Source organism: Bos mutus, chromosome 8 (genome assembly GCF_027580195.1).
Source record: "Bos mutus isolate GX-2022 chromosome 8, NWIPB_WYAK_1.1, whole genome shotgun sequence".
NCBI classification, from domain to species: Eukaryota; Metazoa; Chordata; class Mammalia; order Artiodactyla; family Bovidae; genus Bos; species Bos mutus.
Window position 1 is genome coordinate 40,345,776 of NC_091624.1, and position 21,090 is coordinate 40,366,865.

The 21,090-nt window shown below is 44.9% G+C and overlaps 1 protein-coding gene across 3 annotated transcripts; it reads right to left on the reverse strand.

Annotated features, from left to right (window-relative positions):
• Nucleotides 1-899: 899 nt before the first annotated feature.
• Nucleotides 900-7,205, reverse strand: POLR3D (RNA polymerase III subunit D). 3 transcript variants are annotated; one of them, XM_070375501.1, is made up of 9 exons: nucleotides 7,078-7,205; nucleotides 6,668-6,837; nucleotides 5,674-5,717; nucleotides 4,319-4,470; nucleotides 4,030-4,154; nucleotides 3,452-3,620; nucleotides 2,654-2,919; nucleotides 1,814-1,966; nucleotides 900-1,656 (listed from the first exon to the last, which is right to left on the reverse strand). In XM_070375501.1, the coding sequence occupies exons 1-9, from the start codon at nucleotides 7,097-7,099 to the stop codon at nucleotides 1,534-1,536; spliced, it is 1,224 nt and encodes a 407-aa protein (XP_070231602.1). In that variant the 5' UTR covers nucleotides 7,100-7,205; the 3' UTR covers nucleotides 900-1,533. The 3 variants fall into 3 exon arrangements, with proteins under 3 accessions (XP_070231602.1, XP_005895377.1, XP_005895376.1); XM_005895315.3 differs by having other exon boundaries at nucleotides 7,068-7,199; XM_005895314.3 differs by having other exon boundaries at nucleotides 7,026-7,199.
• Between the last annotated feature and the right edge of the window lie 13,885 nt (nucleotides 7,206-21,090).

A 21,090-nucleotide genomic window follows, 5' to 3' on the forward strand; every position in this document is an offset into this window, starting at 1 on the left:
CAGGAACTAACACAAGAACAGAAAGGAGACTAAAGAAAGGAGTATCCTTCCCAAACCTCTAGGGCCAGCTACATCAGGAGGGAGCATTTCTCATGGAGCCTGTGTGGTTCCCAACTGTTCCAGAGGCAGTTTGCTAAGCTCGAAGCAAAGGGAGCTGCAATGCTGTGTCTAATGACCACAGACACTGCAGCAGGCGGCTTTCCCTAACCTCCAAGGTGTCTCCATGATCCTGCTCTGCAGACAAGGAATAAACAAAGAGACGCTGCTCCTCAGGGACCACACACTGGATGGGTCAAGAGTGCTGAGCTGCTGAAAGGAACAAGACGACACAATGAACTACAAGGCCAGTGCGGCCAGGGAGAGCGGGATCCAAGCCGATGCCGGGACAGGAGACAAAGGCAGGCTTCTCAAACTTAAAGCTTTTGAAGTGAGAGGTCATCCGTCAAGTGTTGATGAGGTCATTATTCAATCATCTCCACTTTCTTTTTCACCCAGGGCTGTTTTTCAGCAGTGTTTGAGTTGGTGGGGTGATAATTATCTATGAGCAGTCACAGGTTTCTTCTGAGAAATAATTTAAGTGGAGCTGGAAGAGGTGAGGGTGGGAGGAATGAGTCCTGGGACCACCGTGACACCCAAAGGCACCTGTAGGGCTGGGAGGAGTTAAGTCTTTGCTTTCCTCTCTTCTGATGGCACCTATGGCTAGGGGCTCACAGCAATGAACAGGAAGTGCTTGCCTAAGATGCTTAGGAGAAAAAAGGGCACAGAGAGGCCCAAACTCAAACCGTTAGAGCATCAGTCCAGAGGGGTGGGACATGGAGTAAGAATGTGGGGAGCAGTTCCATTCACCTTTTCTGAGAGATCCTTGGAATCTATTGTTTGAAAACACTCAGGCGAAGGAAAACTAAACTAACATTTATTGAGCTCCTACAGTGTGTGTCCAGCCTTGTGCAAGGACACTTCATCGACAGTATTCCACAGCATCCTCACGCCAACCCTGTGAGGTAGGTATCGTCCTCGATTTGTCAGATGAGGACTCTGAGGCTCAGAAAGGTTAGGTAGTTTGTTCAGTCACACAATTAGTAATGGACAGAACTGAGGTTGAGTCTCAGACTCCAGACATCTCTGTTCTCTCTCAAGCGCTGCCTCTTGGGAGGAAGGAGGGAGCAATAGCGTCTCCTACCCTGAGAACCAAGACATCCCCAGAGAAGGAGCCTGTCCTTGCCCAGACCGACACTTCTCCGCCTGGGGAGGGTGCAGTCCGCCGAACAGCTAAGACATAAATATAAAAATAAATAGCAGGGACCAACCCCCTAGCAGCGAGGATGTGCGGTTTCCTCACTGTGGGAAGGTCATCGTGCTGTTCACAGCCGCCGTGGAAGGGAGCCACGTGTGGGCCCTGTGGGGAAAACTGGGACAATGGCTGGAGTGGGTGGGCTAAACAGGCCCCTTCTGGGTCGAACAGATTTGAGAACAAAACGTCTGGAGCAGACAGCAGTCGTGGGCACAGTCACCACCGTCCTCCATCTGCTCGCTTTACCGGTGTCTGTGATCCAGCAGGGATTCGAAGTTGGGAGAACAGACAAGTTTGTGCTTTATGTGTCCCAGGACTGTCATGTCGCCTGTCCTGCTCTCTCCAAGGCCCACGGACACCAGCTCCTGCCAATCAACAGAGACGGAGATGAAAGACAAGACCACACAGCCACTGCTCAGTCCTATGACTTGAATGTAATGATCCCAAGAGCCCTTCCCCCGTACTCAGCACCAAGTCATCAACATCCTGAACAGCCTCCACCCCGACCGGACTCATTCTCACCTGCAGGAAAGAGCAAGTGGTCCCCATCGTCACGTCCAGAGTCACCTTGCCGAGGAGGAGCTGCACCTTCCCCGACTTGCGGATGAGCAGCTTGCCAACCTGTCCCTCTGTCAGGTCAGCCAGGGTGCAAGTGTTCTCTGCCAGCCTGGCTTCCTGTGAGGACGATCAGGGGACGGAAGCTGGCTGAGGAGCTGTCTCCTCCATCCTTCAAGAACAAACCCTTTCCCAAAGGGAGGCATCAGCAGCAAAGATTAGAATGAGCTCCCCAGACTTCCTTGGTGGTCCAGTGGCTAAGACTCTGAACTCCCAATGCAGGGAACTAGACCCCACATGCCACAGCTAAGAGTTAGCATGCCGCAACTAACACCCCAACCCAGGGATCAAACCCGGGTCTCCTGCATTGCAGACAGACGCATTACCGTCTGATCCACCAAAGAAGCCCTTTAAAAAAATGAAGAATACTAAAAAAAAAAAAAGAAACAAAGAATGAGCTTCCCAGAGAGGGCCTTTTCCTGGGAATGCCTGCCACTGGTCAATAAACAAAACAAAAAAACCCCAAATCACAGATAAATGGTCAAAATATCAGTAACTGCTGAAGCTAGGTGATGGTACATGAGAACTTATATTCTCTCATTTGTAAAAGTCCAAAATAGTTCACTGTGAAAAATAAACACACTCACAATTTGGGCTGAAGCACAGAGCCCTAAACCCCTTGCAGGCAGAAAGAACAAATGCGTATTATTCTCGAATTTCACTACAGGCGACACCACTCTGCTTCCCCCTCCAGGTGGCTATTTCCCCTCCAGGTCCTGTGCATCTTCACAGCACTCACGAGCATACCCGGTCTTTCTCTTGCTTTATTACCACCATCTGCCCGTCCTCGCTCTGCACCTCCGTCTTGATGGGCTTGATGTCCTGAGTGGGTGGCTGGCCGGGCAGTGAGTCTGGCAGCTGCAGGAACAGCAGCTCTTCCTCCTGCGTGAGGCTCAGCTCCCTGAGCAGCTCAGCCACAGACACGTCCTTCGGGAGGCCCGGGATCTTCCTGGCTGCTCTGAGAGGAGCCTTCATCTTGGCTTCCTCATCCTCATCTCGGGGCTCCTCTTTTACTGCCCGAGATAACAGAAAGGGAAGGCTATCAGAGGCCACCTCTAGGCCATCTCACTGCACCCACCCCTTCCACCTGATCTGCTGGAGGGAAACTTTGTGCTTAGAAAGAGGGATCCAATAGTCATGTGACTTATTTTAAAAAGGGTGGTCCAGTGATTAAGAATCCTCCTGCCAATGGCAGGGGACACAGGTTCGAACCTTGGTCTGGGGAAGATTCCACATACCGCAGAGCAACTAAGCCCACGTGCCACAACTACCGAGCCTGTGCTCCAGAGCCCAGGAGCTGCAACTACTGAAGCCCGCAGGCCCTAGAGCCTGTGTTTGGCAATAAGAGAAGTCACTGCAATGAGAAGCCCACACACCACAACAAAGAGTAGCCCCCACTTGCTGCAACTAGAGAAAGCTGGTGTGGAGCAACGAAGATCCAGCACAGCCAAAAATAAATAAACAAATCTTAAAACAGTCAGGCAGGCTCACTCCTGCGGGAACAGCTGGAGAAAAGGAGACGAGACCTTAACTGACACAGAGTACCTTTCACAGCAGGCATGTCCACCTCCATATCCTCTTCCTTGGGGCCAGCCAGCCGTGGTTTAACATCTGTTTCCTCATTCTCTTCCTTAAAAAGCCAGCCCGAGTGAGCCAGCGGCAGTTGCACAGGCATATTTCGAATATCATTCCTAAGCCCAGGGTCATCGATGAACTGCCAAAGAAAAGTTGGGGGGTCACACAGCAGGGCCAGCATACACACGTACCTGGAGGGCAGTCCACCTTGCCCAGTCACTCAGTTGTGTCTAACTGTAGCCCTCCAGAGTCCTCTGTCCATGGAACTTTCCAGGCAACAATACTGGAGTGGGTTGCCGTTTCCTTCTCCAGGGGATCTTCATGACCCAGGGATCGAACCTGTGTCTCTTGCATCTTCTGCACTGCAGGTGGATTCTTTACACCACTGAGCCACCTGGAAGCCCACAGTCCACCTTAGCTCTTTTCTAATCAAAGATTCCTGCCGCTCACCAGACTTGCAGGACATTAGAGAGCTTCCCCCATCCTGGTTCCCTGGAAGTGCTTTTCATCAGAAAAGAAGCCCCTTCCCCTAGTCCACTGGTACCTACATCATCCTTCTCCAGCATGCGCAGGATCTGTTTTGTTTCTTCATCTGTCTCCCTCTTCTCCTTTTTGATGTTGATGATGTGAGAGGGCCCCACGTCTGACATATCCACAGTCTTATCCCAGTTCCCTGTGGAAAACCACCCATAGTTCACCAGGAGTGAGGGAGGAGCCAACAGCAAGGAAGGCTAAACTGGGAGCAAGGGGGAAATACCAGCACCCTGGTCCTTCTCTTGGGCAGTCTGCACTGAAATCCACTGATTCCTTCCTCCCAGAGCCCCGGCAGCTTTGTACCCTTTTTCTTCATCATTTCGGCGGGGCCCTGCTCGAAGATGGAGTGGGACTGGATCACTTCTGGGCGCCCCCGGCCCCGTCCATGGCTGTCTCGCTGTCGGTCTCTGTCCCTTTCACGCTTCTCTTTCTTGACGGTTACTTCTTCCTTGGGCCTGGAAAAGCGAATGGGTCAAAGGAAACTACTGACGTCGCCGGCATCCAAGAACTGGTCTCACTCTCCCACACCACTGTGCTCCACCAGAGGGGAGTTTATGAGCCAACAACTATATCATGAGAAGCACAGCACCCACCTGTGTGGGTGGTCTAGCACCTCTTTCACTTCCTTGATGAGGCAGAGTCCTTCAGTTTACTGTACTTAACCTTTTTGAAGAACTATAACACAAAAGGTGAATTATAGAGACTGCCCCCAAATGTGGATATTTTTTTTTTTTGGTATTGACTGAAAGCAGGAAAGTTGCAATGCAAAAGAACGTAAGGGAAAACCTGATCCATCTCTGCCCAAACTATTGGCTCTCAACTCTGGCTATAAAACATAATCTCTCTCTGAAGTAAGTCAAAGAAGAAGAATTGTATAACATCCCTTATATGTGAAATCTAAAAAGAAATTATACATATGAATTTACTTCAAAACAGAGAGAGACTCACAGACTTAGAAATTGAACTTGTGGCTGCGTGTACACACTGCTATATTTAAAATGTATAACCAACAAGGACCTGCTGTATAGCACACAGAACTCTGCTCAATGTTATGTGGAGGCCTGGATGGGAGGGGAGTTTGGGGGAGAATGGATACATGTATATGTAATGCCAAGTCCCTTCACTGTCAATCTAAAACTATCACAACATTGTTAAATGGTTATACCTCAATAAAAAATTAAAAGTTAAAAAAAGATAATCACTGTTTCACTGTAAATAAGTTAAAACAATTTTAAGGATGGATTCCCAGGCATCAGTATTTTTTTAAAGCTTGCACATTAGAATCACCTGGGAGCCAGGGTCAGCAATCACTACTGCAAAGAACTAAATCTACAAATTCAAACTTCCGAGCCACCTACTTAGTTATTTCCCCAAAGGTCCAAATTCAGAGCATGTAAACAAAGAGGTAAGGCTTCCCAGGTGGCACTAGTGGTAAAGAATGCAGGAGACACAAGAGATTCAGGTTCAGTCCCTGGATTGGGAAGATCCCCTGGAGTAGGGAATGGCGACCCACGCCAGTATTCTTGACTGGAGAATCCCATGGACAGAGAAGCCTGGGGGGCTACAGTCCATGGGGTGGCAAAGAGTCGGACTCAAGTAAGCGACTGAGCACACACGCACAAACAAGGCGAGAGTATTCAGGAGGCCTAGCTACTTACTCTTCCTTGATCTTCCGACTGATGATATTTGGGGTGAAGGTTTTCTGAAAGTAAAATACAGGAGTCACTGATTTGGTAAATTCTGGTCCCAAAGTACAGAGGAAAAGAAAAACTTCCAAAGGGCATCTTCCATGGATGAAGACCAAAATGGCTCTCTTCGGCACATTCCATACTGTTGTCTAAGATTTACTGAAATGGACAGGTGCTTGAAAAGAAGGCATGTCATGCCAAGGCAACGGTGAAGCTATATATAGAAAGGGGCATCAAAAAACATTTAAATGGCAGCCTTAGTTTCTGCCTCCTGAAAGGACAACCCTTCAGGACTCTAACAGTAGAGGAATTTACCTATTCTCACACTTCATCTTCAAACTGCTATGAAGACCAGACAGTATTATAGAGAATGAGCTCTACCAGCAAGGTTCAAATGGCAAAGACAGATCTGCCAGCATTCACAAACTGATGATTGGGTTAGAATGCCACCAGAATTTATAAAGAGAAACTGAGGTCTTCAAAAACTGGCTGCTTTATGCTCTGTCATCTTCCCCACTCTCTTTACAGTCTACCCTTCACATCTACAGTCACAAACATAATAGAAGACACAGAGGCTCTAATATCACACCTAAGACTCAATATTTTGGACCAGAAGTCTGCACACTGGGATCCTGGGCAAATTCAGAACTCTCTTAAATTGCAGGCAAAGTTTATGTCTGCGTGGCTTTCACGGGTTTCTGAAAGGTATCCAAGACACACCAAAAGGAAATAAACCCTGCTCAAGTTGCTTCTGAGCTAATTAGGATTCTCTGCTCTTCAGCCATCTCTGAGAGCCATGTCAACATCTTGGACCCAGTATCTTGACTTGAAGGTAGGGCAGGCTCCCCAGAAATTGCAGGCCGAAGTCTGAAGACAAGATTCGCAAGGCCCAACATCACGCCTGGCACACGGTAGGCCCTTCAGTTAAACCCCCTAGTGCCTGGAATTCAGCGTAGTCGGGTACCTTCTTGACTCCCCCGAGGGTGAGGTCCCTGGAGCGGATGGAGGGAAGGCGGCCCGGGGTGAGGGGAGGTGCCGGCCTTCGCCCAATAAGCCCCCGCGCCCCAGAAAGGAGGGGTCGGGGCCCTCCCGGAGCGCTGGGCTCGCCCGCGGCGTTTCCTTCCGACATGATGCCTGAGAAATGAGGCGAAAAGGGGTAACGAAGTCACTCGAGGGAGAAGGACTCGCGGACCCTGAGCGGAACCCCACCCACGTGGCCTCCCGCCCCCCCAGTCGGCGCGTCCCTCCGGCAGCGACTCAGCTCCTCCCCCTCCCACGTGGCGGGACTCCCCGGAACACCCCGGCTAGGGCCCTTGGCTCGCCTTCTCTCCAGGCCCCCGGCCAGGCACGAGGCAAAGACGCACCCCTTCGCACCCAGGCTGTAGTTCCACACCATGCGCGTCCCAATTTCACCTCCGACGCGACGCGCAGTGGGTTCCGAGTCTCGGCGCCGGGCGGAAGTCTGCGTGGCAGGGCCAGGGCGCCGCCATCTTGTCGCGAGGCGGAAGTGATGTTGGTGGGCGGGGCCGGGCCACAGTATTTATCCCGCGGCGTCTCGCTCCCCTCCGCCTTCTCTTCCCGGTTCTTCCCGGAGTCGGGAAAAGCTGGGTTGAGAGGGCGAAAAAGGAAGAGGGGAAGGGTCTAGGGGAGGGGTACGTTCGCGGGGTCTTGGCCCCGGGCATAAGGTGGGGGCGTCCAGTTCAGGTCTGGGGGCCGAGACGCCGTCTGGACGCAACGTGGGAGTTCGCCGCTGGGGAGCCTCGGGGTCGAGACTCGGGATGGGGCGGGGATGCGGGGCAGAGAGCGAGACCCCGACTCAGAGTCCTGGAGCTCTAGGCTGGGCTCGGCCGAGCCTCGATTGCCGGCTTTATGATGACCTTGGAGTGGTCACTGCACCTCCGGGCTGCGTTCTCGCCCTTGTTCAGGGGATCTCTTCGTCGGAATCCTGGTGGGGTCCTGGGGTGGGGCTGTGGACATGGGGCCGTGAGCACAGTGCTGGAGCAGCTGCAGCGGTTGAAACGGGTGCCTCAATCGCACCTGCCCTAGGTTCGTGACTGTGGGTCCTTGTATACACGCTTGTTCCAATCCTGGAACCTGAAAAACGAAGTTTTTCTACTGGGAGGGACAGATTTAAAGAAGTTTCGTCGTAACTCTGACGTTTGTAATTAAACATAAAAAATGTCCTTTACTGTCATTCCCTCCACTCCCAAACCGTGTAAAAACCATGTAACTTTAGAGATAACTTGAGGGAAGGGAAACATTTGTTATAATTTCACACAGAGTAACTATTAAAACTTTTGCAATGTATTCCAGCCCCATCACAGAGATTTCATATTGTACCACAATTTTGAATCCTCCCTTTTCAGATAACATTTCTTTGTGGCTGTATCAAACAACTGCATAATTCTTGGGTGGCTGTGTCATGATTTGCCTGTGTCGCTGTTTGGACACAAAATGGTTCCTTTTTCCTGTTGTAAATACTACTGTTTTGAACATCTGGTGCCTTTAAAGTACTTTAGTCTTTTGGGTTCTATTCCTAGGACAAATTTCCAGACTTGAGATAACTGGTCAAAAGAAGATGTACTTTAATTTTTTTTTTTTTTGCTTTGAAGTAATAGTAGATACATGAGTAGTTGTAAGAAATAGTGCAGAGGGACTACCCTGGTGACTCAGTAGCTAAGACTTGCGGCTCCCAAGACAGGAGGTCTGGGTTTGATCCCTGATCAGGCAACTGTGTTTCACATGCCTCAACAGAGATGAAGATTCCAAGTGTGGCAACTAACACTTGGCACAGCCAAATAAATAAATAGGTTTAAAAAAAGCACGTGGAGATACCAAGTATGCTTTACTTAGTTTCCCCAATGGCACCATATTGTAAACTAGTATAGTATCACAACCAAAATATCGACATTGATCGTCACATGCAAGACAGTCTTTCACCATAAGGATCCCTCAAGTGCCCTTTTATAGCCATACTTCCCTCCTTCTCACCGCCCCCTGGTAGTTACTAATCTGTTCTCTATCTTTACACTTTTGTTATTTCCAGAGTGGAAATCATTCAAAGACGGAAAACAGTGTGTGACTTCTTGGGATTTCTTTGTTTACTCAGCATAATTCTCTGGAGATGATCCAAGCTGTTGCATGTTATCATGCATGTATAACTAGTTCATTCCTTTGTATTGCTGAATTTCCATGGTTTATTTATTCATCCTTCGAAGAACATCTGGGTTGTTTTTAGTTAGGGGCCATCATGAATAAAGCTGCTATGAACATACATGTACAGGTTTTTGTATGTTTTTCTTTCTCCGGGATAAATGCCCACAAGTGCAATTGTTGGGTTGAATGATAGTTGTATGCTTCATTTTATCAGAAATTGCCAAACTGTTTCCATAGTGGCTATTCCCTTTTGAACATGCACATTTTATGGTTGTTCGTAGATATTGCTGAATTACTTTCAAAAAGGATTGTGCCAATATGCATCACTGATAAAAATGTATACATGAATATATATCATATATGAGAATATACGTAACATTTTACCACATTGTTTTGAGTACTGGCTTTCAAAAATTTAACCTGTCAATTTAATAATATTATAGTAAAATTTTGTTGTGTTGGTTTCTAAACCAGACTTTTTTCAACTTTTCTCCATATTTGTTTCATGATAACTAAACCTAACCAATGGCAACCCACTCCAGAGTTCTTGCCTGGAGAATCCCAGGAACAGGGGAGCCTGGTGGGCCACCGTCTATGGGGTCACACAGAGTCAGACACGAGTGAAGTGACTTAGCAGCAGTAGCAGCAAATCTAACCAAAGGAGAACACTTCCTGTCCCCTGCAGAGCTACACACAATAGCTCTTAGCTTCTCACTGAGGCACTAGAACTGCTTTGATTTCATTCTCTGGGCTTTGAGGTCCACCAGCTTTCTCGCAGCTCCTAGGTTTTTGTTTTGTTCTGTTTTTTGTTTTGTTTTTTTACAGAGACACTTATTCACTATAGAAAGTTTGGAAAATTTTAAGAAGCATCCAAATATATAGTGATATGGATATAAGTGTATGGGCTTCCCTTATGGCTCAGTGATAAACAATCCGCCCACAATGGAGGAGAGGCAGGAGACTCAGGTTCAACCCATGGGTTCAGAAGATACCCTGGAGGAGGGCATGGCAACCTACTCCATTATTCTTGCCTGGAGGATCCCATGGTCAGAGGAGCCTGGCCGGCTACAGTCCATGGGGTTGTAAAGAGTCAGACACAACTGAAGCGACTGAGCACAGCACATGGGTATATATGTATATGTACACATAGAAAGACACACGCAGTTAAATACTACTCAGCCATAAACAAGAATGAAAACTTGCCATTTGCATACCATTTACCTGGATGGACTTGAAGGGCATTATGCTAAGTGAAATTAGTAAGACAAGAGAAAGATACTGTATGGTATTACTTGTATATGTAATCTAAACAATACAAAACACTAGTGAATGTAACAAAAAAGCAGACTCACAGATATGAGAACAAACTAGTGGTTACCAGTGGGAAGAGGGAAGTGAGAAGGGGCAATGTAGGAGGAGGGGATTAAGAGGTACAAACTGTTAGGTATAAATGTATAAAATGAGCTACAAGGATATATTATACAAATTGGAGAATATAGCCAATATTTTATAAATGCAAATGGAGTCTAATAACAACTCTATATCAAAAAAACAACTTGATTAAAAAATGGGCAGAACTGAACATTTTTCAAAAGAAGAAATGCACATGTTGAGCATGAAAAGATGCTCAATACTACTAATTATGAAAGAAATACAAATCAAAACCACAATGAGATATCACCTCACACTTGTCAGAAAGGCGATTATCATTTGTACACTGTTGGTGGGAATGTAAATTGGTGCAGCCACTGTGGAAAATTGTATGGAGGTTTCTCAAAAAACTGAAAATAGAACTACCATATGACCCAGCAATTCCACTCCTGAGTATATGTCTGAAGAGAAGAAAAACACTGATTTGAAAAGATGCATGCACCCCAGTGTTCACAGCAGCATTATTTATAAATGCCAAGAGGTAGAACCTAAGTGTCGTAAGAAACAACCTAAGACGAATGGATAAAGAAGATGTGGTACATATATATATACATATACAATGAAATACTCAGTTCAGTTCAGTTCAGTTCAGTCTCTCAGTCATGTCCGGCTCTTTGCGACCCCATGGACTGCCGCACATCAGGCTTCCCTGTCCATCACCCACTCCCAGAGTTTACTCAAACTCATGTCCATCAAGTTAATGATGCCATCCAACTATCTCATCCTCTGTTGTCCCCTTCTCCTCTTGCCTTCAATCTTTCCCAGCATCAGGGTCTTTTCAAATGAGTCAGCTCTTCACATCAGGTACCCAAAGTATTGGAGTTCCAACTTCAGCATCAGTCCTTCCAATGAATATTCAGGACTGATTTCCTTTAGGACGGACTGGTTGGATCTCCTTGCAGTCCAAGGAACTCTCAAGAGTCTTCTTCAACACCACAGTTCAAAAGCATCAATTCTTTGGCACTCAGCTTTCTTTATAGTCCAACTATCACATCCATACATGACCACTGGCAAAACCATAGCAAGTCTACCACTGTTTCCACTCTTTCTCCATCTATTTGCCATGAAGCGATGGGACCAAATGCCATGATCTTTGTTATCTGAATGTTGAGCTTTAAGACAACTTTTTCACTCTCCTCCTTCACCCTCATCAAGGGGCTCTTTAGTTTTTCACTTTCTGCCATAAGGGTGGTATCATCTGCATATCTGAGGTTACTGATATTTCTCCCAGCAATCTTGATTCCAGCTTGTGCTTCTTCCAGCCCAGCGTTTCTCATGATGTACTCTGCATATAAGTTAAATAATCAGGGTGACAATATACAGCCTTGACGTACTCCTTTTTCTATTTGGAACCAGTTCCATGTCCATTTCTAACTGTTGCTTCCTGACCTGCATACAGGTGTCTCAAGAGGCAGGTCAGGTGGTCTGGTATTCCCATCTCTTTCAGAATTTTCCACACTTTATTGTGATCCACACAGTCAAAGGCTTTGGCATAGTCAATAAAGCAGAAATAGATGTTTTTCTGGAACTCTCTTGCTTTTTCCATGATCCAGCAAATGTTGGCAATTTGATCTTTGGTTCCTCTGCCTTTTCTAAAACCAGCTTGAACATCTGGAAGTTCATGGTTCACATTCTGCTGAAGCCTGGCTTGGAGAATTTTGAGCATTACTTTGCTAGCATGTGAGATGAGTGCAATTGTGCGGTAGTTTGAGCATTCTTTGGCATTGCCTTTCTTAGGGGTTGGAATGAAAACTAACCTTTTCCAGTCCTGTGGCCACTGCTGAGTTTTCCAAATTTGCTGGCATATTGAGGGCAACACTTTCACAGCATCGTCTTTTAGGTTTTGAAATAGCTCAACTGGAATACCATCACCTCCACTATGTTCGTAGTGATGCTTTGTAAGGCCCACTTGACTTCACATTCCAGGATGTCTGCCTCTAGGTGAGTGATCATACCATCGTGATTATCTGGGTCGTGAAGATCTTTTTTGTACAGTTCTTTTGTGTATTCTTGCCACCTCTTCTTAATGATCTTCTGCTTCTGTTAGGTCCATATCATTTCTGTCCTTTATTGAGCCCATTTTGCATGAAATGTTCCCTTGGTATCTCTAATTTTCTTGGAGATCTCTAGTCTTTCTCATTCTATTGTTTTCCTCTATTTCTTTGCACTGATCACTGAGGAAGGCTTTCTTATCTCTCCTTGCTATTCTTTGGAACTCTGCATTGAAATGGGTATATCTTTGCTTTTCTCGTTTGCTTTTGGCTTCTTTTCTTTTCACAGCTATTTGTAAGGCCTCCTCAGACAGCCATTTTGCTTTTTTGCATTTCTTTTTCTTGGGGATGGTCTTGCTCCCTGTCTCCTGTACAATGTCATGAACCTCCGTCCATAGTTCATCAGGCACTCTGTCTATCAGATCTAGTCCCTTAAATATATTTCTCAAATAGATTTCTCAAATCCCTTATAATTGTAAGGGATTTGATTTAGGTCATACCTGAATGGTCTAGTGGTTTTCCCTACTTTCTTCAATTTAAGTCTGAATTTGGCAATAAGGGGTTCCTTATCTGAGCCACAGTCAGCCCCTGGTCATGTTTTTGCTGAATGTATAGAGCTTCTCCATTTTTGGCTGCAAAGAATATAATCAATCTGATTTCTGTGTTGACCATCGGGTGATGTCCATGTGTAGAGTCTTCTCTTATGTTGTTGGAAGAGGGTGTTTGCTATGACCAGTGTGTTCTCTTGGCAAAACTCTATTAGCCTTTGCCCTGCTTCATTCTGTACTCCAAGGCCAAATTTGCCTGTTACTCCAGGTGTTTCTTGATTTCCTACTTTTGCATTCCAGTCCCCTATAATCAAAAGCACATCTTTTTGGAGTGTTAGTTCTAAAAGTCTTGTAGGTCTTCATAGAACTGTTCAACTTCAGCTTCTTCAGTATTACTGGTCGGGGCATAGACTTGGTTTACTGTGATATTGAATGATTTGCCTTGGAAACAAACAGAGATCATTCTGTCATTTTTGAGATTGCATCCAAGTACTGACTATGATAGCAACTCCATTTCTTCTAAGGGATTATTGTCCACAGTAGTAGATATAAGTGTTATCTGAATTAAATTCACCCATTCCAGTCCATTTTAGTTCGCTGATTCCTAAAACGTTGATGACGTTCACTCTTGCCATCTCCTGTTTGATCTCTTCCAATTTGCCTTAAGATTCATGGACCTAACATTTCAGGTTCTTTACAGCAATATTGCTCTTTACAGCATCAGACTTTACTTCTATCACCAGTCACATCCACAACTGGGTGTTGTTTTTGCTTTGGCTCCATCTCTTCGTTCTTTCTGGAGTTATTTCTCCACTGATCTCCAGTAGCATATTGAATGGAATACTGCTCAACCATAAATAAGAATGAAAAAAAATGAATTTTTGCCATTTGCAGCAATATGGAGAGACTTGGAGGGCTTTATGCTAAAGTGAAGAAAGTCAGACAGAGAAAGACAAATACTGTATGATATCGCTTATTTGTGGAATCTAAAAAACACAAGAAACTAGTGAATATGACAAAAAAAGAAGCAGACTCACGGATATAGACAACAAGGTAGTGATTACCAGTGGGGGCGGGGCAGGAAGTACAAACTATCAGGTATAAGATAGGCTCAAGGATGTATTGTACAACAGAGGGAATGTAGCCAATATTTTGTGATAATTCTAAGTGGAAAGTAACCTTTAAAAATTGTATAAAAATGAAAAATTGAAACATTTTATATGTGGTTCTATAATCTGCTTTTTTTCACACCATGTACTATAAACATTTTTCTGAGTTATTAAATATTCTTCTAAGCTACTGTTTTTAATGGCTAAATAGTACTCCTCATTGTTCTTGTACACCGTGCTTTGTTTAACCAGTTTTCTTACTGCAATGCTTGTTGGATTTACACAGCATTTTTCATGCCTAAAGGACAAGAGGAGAGAATGCTTAAATCAAGCCTTCTATTAATACCTTTTACGTTTTGGGGCTTATTTCCTAACAACAATTACTATAATTCCCCATTAAGAATACACTCCAGTTTTCCCTCTAATTAGGCTGATATACTTTTGGCACCATTCTGCTGTCTTTCTTAATTTGCTCCACCCCTCCCTTATTTTCTCTGGAGGAGGGTTCATTCTCTTATCTAGCTTCAGATAAAAGTTGTAAGTTATTATTAGCCAAACAGACTTTAATTTGTTACTAAGAACATTTTATTGTACTTTATTTTTACATATTTCATAGTAAATATGAAAAATTTACATATTTCATTCTCGTTTTTGTCTGAAATTAATAATCATGGACGTATGGACACAGTGAAGGAAGGAGAGTGTGGGTTGAATTGAGAGAGTAGCATTGAAACCTATACATTGTGTTCTTTAGTCACTAAGTCATGTCTGCCTCTTTGTGACCCCGTGAACTGTAGCATGCCAGGGTCCACTGTCCATGGAATTTTCCAGGCAAGAATAATGGAGCGGTTGCCATTTCTTTTTCCAGGGGATCTTCCCAACCCAGGTATCAAACCTGCATCTCCTTCATTGGCAGGTGGATTCTTTACCATGGTGCCACGTGGGCTTCTGAGAAGGAAATGGCCACCCACTCCAATATTCTTGCCTGGAGAATCCCATGGACAGAGGAGCCTGGCAGGCTACATACAGTCCATGGGGTCACAAAGAGTTGGACACGACTTAGAGACTAAACCACTACCACCACTTGGGCTTCAACATACACATTACTGTATGTAAAATAGATGACTGGTGGGAAGTTGCTGTATAATACAAGGAGCTCAACCTGGTGCTCTCTGACAACCTAGAGGGGTGGGATGGGGTAGGGGGTGAGAGGGAGATTCGAGAGGGAGAGAACATGTGTATACCTATGGCTGATTCACAGTTACATGGCACAAACCAAAAAACATTGTAAAGCAATTAACCTACAATTAAAACGTCTTCAAGAAGGGATTTTTGGAGTCTAAATACAGATTTCAGAAGGTTTAACGGATTCTGTCTATGAATTCTCGATGGGCAATGGAAATGGTAAATGAATAAAGAACCCTTCTGAATACATATCAGTAGAATAAAAGGAATATGTGGTCTGGAAATGTTATCCGAGTTCAAGTTATTACATATTATCTATGAATAATTTATCCTAATTTGTTTACATCATTTTGAAGCCATGTATTTTCTGGTTCTTCCTCATCTCCTTGACCTCAAAACACTAGAGAGCTGTAAGATTCAGTTCTCAGAACTTCCCTTTTCTCTTATACTTGCTCCCTCGGCAATGGTCCAGTTTCTCAGCTTTGAACTGTGTGCTGTATGTGACAACTCCTCAGGGCTTATCATCTGGACCTCTCTGCTTTCCAGCTACATCTCTCTGCCTATCCCACACCTCCATGGGGATGTCTGCCCGGCATCTCAAACCTATATCCACAGCCAAACCCTTGATTTTCCTCCTCAAACTACTCCGGAGTACTCCCCATCTCAGTACCCAGCAACTCCTCCCTCATAGGAGATCAAGTCCAAAATCTTAGTTATTTTTGCCTCTTTTTCTCATGTGGTGCATGTAACATGTCAGCTCTCCCGGATATAGCCAGAGTCCTACTGCTTCTCACCAGCTTCACTGACACCCCACCTAGGTCCAGGCCACCTCTAGTGAGGAGGCTGTGATTATTATAGGGGCCTTCTAACAGCCTTCGTTCTTCCAGCTGAGCCCCCTCCGCCAAGCCTTGGGAGAGCACAATTAACATATTTCACATCAGGTCAGTCTCTGCTCTAAACTTCCCCATGGCTTCCCATTTCACAGTACAAACCAGAGGTTTGAGAACAGCTTACACACCCCTGCATCATCTGTCCCTCCACCCACCATCTCTCTGTCCCCAACTTCTGCCACCCTCTCCTCACTCCCTCTGCTTCTGCTGCACTGGTCTTGCTGTATCTGGAACAATTTGGCTCTCTCCTGCTTCAGGGCCTCTACGTCCATCCGCTAATGGGAATGCTCCTCCCCCACATATTGATAATTCTGCATGCCTCCCTCCCTTTGGATTTTTTTTTTTTTTTGCCCAAAGTCATCTTTCCCAGGCCTTCTCTGATGGCCTTCTTTAAAACTGTAACCTCCCACTCTCCCTGCCTGGAGGGCTTCCCAGGTGGCTCAGTGGTAAAGAATCCACCTGCCAATGAGGAAATGTGGGTTTGATCTCTGGTCCAGGAAGACCCCCTGGAGAAGGAAAAGGCAACCAGCTCCAGTATTCCTGCCTGGGAAATCCCATGGACAGAGGAGGAGTCTGGTGGGCTATAGTCCAGGGGATTGCAAAGAGTCAGACACAACTGAGCACACACGGACTCCCCCAAGACATTCCCTATCCCTACATCTGACTTATTTTTCTCCATAGCACTTTTTTGAAATATTGAATGTTTTCTTCTTATTCTTAATATTTCTTTATTTATTTTTGACTGCGTCAGGTCTTAGTTGCGGAACTTGGGATCTTTCATTGAGACCATGCAGGCTTCTCTCTAGTTGCAGAGTATGGACTCAGTAGTTGTGGTACATGGGCTTAGTCACCCCATGGTATGTGCGATCTTAGTTCCCCAACCAGGGGTCAAACCCACGTCCCTTGCATTGGAGGGCACGTTCTTAACCACTGGACCACCAGGGAAGTCCCTCCATAGCACTGAGCGTCACCTAATATAGAGTTTATTTACTGTCTGTCTTCCCCTTGCCAGAAAGTAAGTCCCCAAGAGCAGGGATTCTTCTCTCTCCTCCCACAACAATATCTTCATTGCCTAAAACAATGCCTGATACATAGTGAAGCATCCAATAAATTTTTCTTGAATGAATGAATGGATTTCAGTTTGTGGCGAGGCCAGGCAGCCCTATGTGCTTTAGAAAAATAAGGATGGATTGTTTCCAGATAGATTGTATCAGTAATTTAACTTTTACACCATTGGTGTAAAAGCCATCTTTGTGTTGCCTTTTCCTATGTCTTCTCTGTAGGTTCTTCTCTATGCAGTTCTCTAAATAGAATTATTGTGGAGGAAAGCCTTTGCAGCATGGTAGGAGTTTGATATTCAATATGTCTAAGTGTTACCCCAGTATCTTGCCATGCAGTGCCCAGAGGTATTCCATAGTCCCAACTTTATGCTGGTCCACTTCAGGCATAGTTTAGTAACTATTCCAGCACCATGGTTCTATCTGATTAGTTCTTCCCCTTCTCATTTCACTTGTGATACTTTCTTTATTGTTTTTGATCTTCTTCCCTTGAAATTTAACTCCTCCAACATTTCATTAATGTCTCTTCTAATAACTTTTCAGTCTCCTTAAATATAATTTGGTATTTTTCCATGCCTTAAAATTGTTACATATTTAAGTTTTCAAAAAGCTTTAAAGTGTATTATATTCTTTAGTTGAGTCCATACTCAGAAATGTGTCCAGTTTTTAGAATTAATATTCTTTATAAGTTCGAAATAGGTGGGGGTTGTAGGAGGCCTAAACATAATTTCAAACAGGTAAAGTAAATAAGCACTGAGAAATCCACACAGTTCTCATAAACAGCCACTGCCCACTCCTGTCATTGTCAACACTTGTGAATGAACAAGGTGGTTTTTATGGGCTATCTGGGTGTGTCTGCATTCATTGGCCTCTGAAATCTCCATACTTTCTTCAACCATGAGGAAACACATGTAAACATTTTGAGTCTAAAAGGTGCATGAGGGACTTCCCTGGTGGTCCAGTGGTTAAGAATTCGCCTGCCAATGCAGGAGACACTGGTTTGATCCCTGGTCTGGGAAGATCCCACATGCCAAGAAGCAACCAAACCCGTGTGCCACAACCACTGAACCCGGGGGCCTAGAGCCTGTGCTCCACAAGAGAAGCCCATGCATCACAGCTAGAGAGCAGCCCCTGCTCACTGCGACTAGAGAAAGCCTCAGGCAGCAGCAAAGACCCAGCACAACCAAAAATAAATAAATAATAAAACAATTTTCAAAAAATAAAAAGTGCACAAGCAATGTTAAGACTGTAGATTTTTTTCATGTGCAGCCTCATTCTCTGTTACCTAAGACTTTATACTTGCTCTATGTCCTTCTACCATGAAGAACCCAGTCTTTGTACTCAAACCTGAATTTGACTCTACCTTGACTTCTTATGGACCAAGTCTCATTTTCCACCATCCACTTTTCGAAAAAAAGGGTTGCTAGATCTACCCCTCAAGGCTGTTATGAGAATCACCTGCCTAGCACTGGGTCTTGGTGCTTAATAAATGCTTTTGTTATGACTGTATTGTAATCATAGCTTAGATATAATGTTTAACAGGGAAACTTCCAAGCATGCACAAAAATGGAGAAAATAGCTTATTGAATCTCAAAGTGCCCAGCTTCAGCAATTATCCACCCATACTGATCTTTCATATACACATCCTACTGAGTCCCCCTAAGATTATTCTGAAACAAATCACAGATATCATGTCATTCATCCATAAATATGTATCTCTGAAGGATATTCTTTTAAAAGAATAACCCTGAAGGAGGATCAGAACTAATAATTCCTTGGTATTGTTTAGTTGCTAAGTCATGTCTGACTCTTGTGACCCCCATGGACTGTAGCATGCTGGGGTCTTCTGTCCACGGGATTTCACAGGTAAGAATACTGAAATGGGTTGCCAATTCCTAAATATTATCAAAATCCAGTTAGTATTCAAATTTTCCAGTTGTTACATAAGTTGTTTTTTTTTAATGGTTTGTTTAAATCAGTATCCAGTTAAGGTCCCTTTGTATTTATTATACCACTTAATATTTTGTTGGAAAAATAATTAAGGTGTGGGAAGGGATTTTGCTGTAAGAATGTTCATTGCAGTGTTGTTTAGAATGGAGAAAAAGTAAAATAAGTTAATTATAGAAAAGATAAGCTTCAAAGAAATAGAACATATTTAAATTTAAAGTAGTAATGTACGTAATTCCCTGGCCACCCAGGGGTTAGAACTCTGCACTTTGACTGCCATTGGCCTGGGTTCAGTCCCTGGTCAGGGAACTAAGAGCAGTGCAGCCAAAGGGGAAAAAAAAATGCTCTAGAAAGACTGTGATGAACAGAAAAGGTATTGGTAAGTGGAAGAACCAGGTATAAAACAGTATTTATACTTTCTATTTTTGCTAATAAAATATGTATCTTATATGCCTATTTCTAAATGGTAAGGAAACAAGCAATTATAATGCTCTCAAATTTTAGAATTAATTTTTCTTTTTCACGTATGAGTTGTGTAATAAAAAGTTATTAAAAATAAAAATGCAGCAGAAGTGCATCTTGGCGGCCGTTTTGGTTTCATCCGGAGTTAGTTATATTTGGCCTGTTATGCTTTCTTCTTACCATGCGTCTCCTCATGTGATCTGCAGAGAAGTTCTCTGAGGCGAGAAAGGGCAGGAGCTCTGAGGGTTTGTGCCTTCACCTGAAGCCAGCACCAAGCTCCACAAAAGCTCATTCAGATGGCTATTGTTCTCTGATTGGGACGCATGATCTCATGCCATCCCACGAAGGTGGGAGGCAGGGATGTGCTTAAACTAGTCTTCCTTTAAAGGGGAGTTGCTGTCTGTAGGTTGGCTCTAGGGCCAGGTTTTGGTCCAGATGTCTGCTGCTGGCCATAATCATGAGACAACACGTTGCATGTCATTGGAGTTTCAACATCTCCGTGTAGGTATATGAGGGGAAGGACCTCCTCTTGTTTGGCCAAGGGAGTGCTTAATCCTGCCTCCGTGTAACACTACACATCTCACTGTGAGGTTCGGGATCTGACCCAACTTGCCCTGGTTCTCCACACCCCTTTAAGGTAGGATTGGCTTCTGCTTGTTTTCACTTTCAGTAAACTGTTCACTTTCTAACCACTGTCAACTCCTTTAACCTTTGTGGCCGATGCCTGCAGTCTCTGAGTCCCTCTCAGGGAGTTTTCCTATGCTCAGCTCAGGCCCCCTGTGGCTCTCTGAGTCCCTCACCCAGGGCCCGCCTGGTCGGCCTGCTGGCCCTGCACCAAGCCCTCCCCACCCCCACCACACTGCTGTTTCCAGTGTCTGGGCTGTGCTCCACCTGTTCTCTGGAGCTGGTCCCCACTCCTCCTTTTTCGAATCCCCATCTATACCCTCAGTTTAGCCGTATATTCCTTGTTCTCTAATTGGGTCTCTAGATGTCCATCTTTTCTCCCATACAAGGCTGTGGGCTCGTTGCAGGCAGGCACTGTCAACAATGATGCTGATGATAACAGCTCTGATGTGACTGGGCATCAGTATGACTCTGGGTGACTGGGCACATCTCCTGGACCAGCCACAGCTTCATGATTTACAAAATTTCTCATCAGTGATGACAACAAGCTTGTGTCATTATTCCTCTTAACAGATGCAGAAATTGAAGCCTTGAGAGGGTAAGTAACTTGTCCAAGGTCACCCAGCTAGAAAGTGACAGAGCAAGAATTTTTGACCATATATATCTGTCTGACTGCAAAGTCTGTGTTTTTTCACACCCTGCATACTCTTTGTCACTGTTGGTTGCTTGATTCAGATTTCCTTGAGTGTTTTCACCATGACATCCTTGGGGTCCTCCTTTCTCAGTGATAGAAAACCTTCCTGTTAATCAGAGAGCAGATGATAATCTCTCTGGCCAAGGTATTCAGGGCTGGGCTCTTTTAAGCCCAGGGAGTTGGCTGAGATGGGAACACGCCAAGCTCTGTGAGCTCCTCCTACCCCCGTTTCCTCGTCTCTGCTATCCCTTCACTGCCCCACAACTTCTTTCTCTTGTTTTTTCCCTGGAGA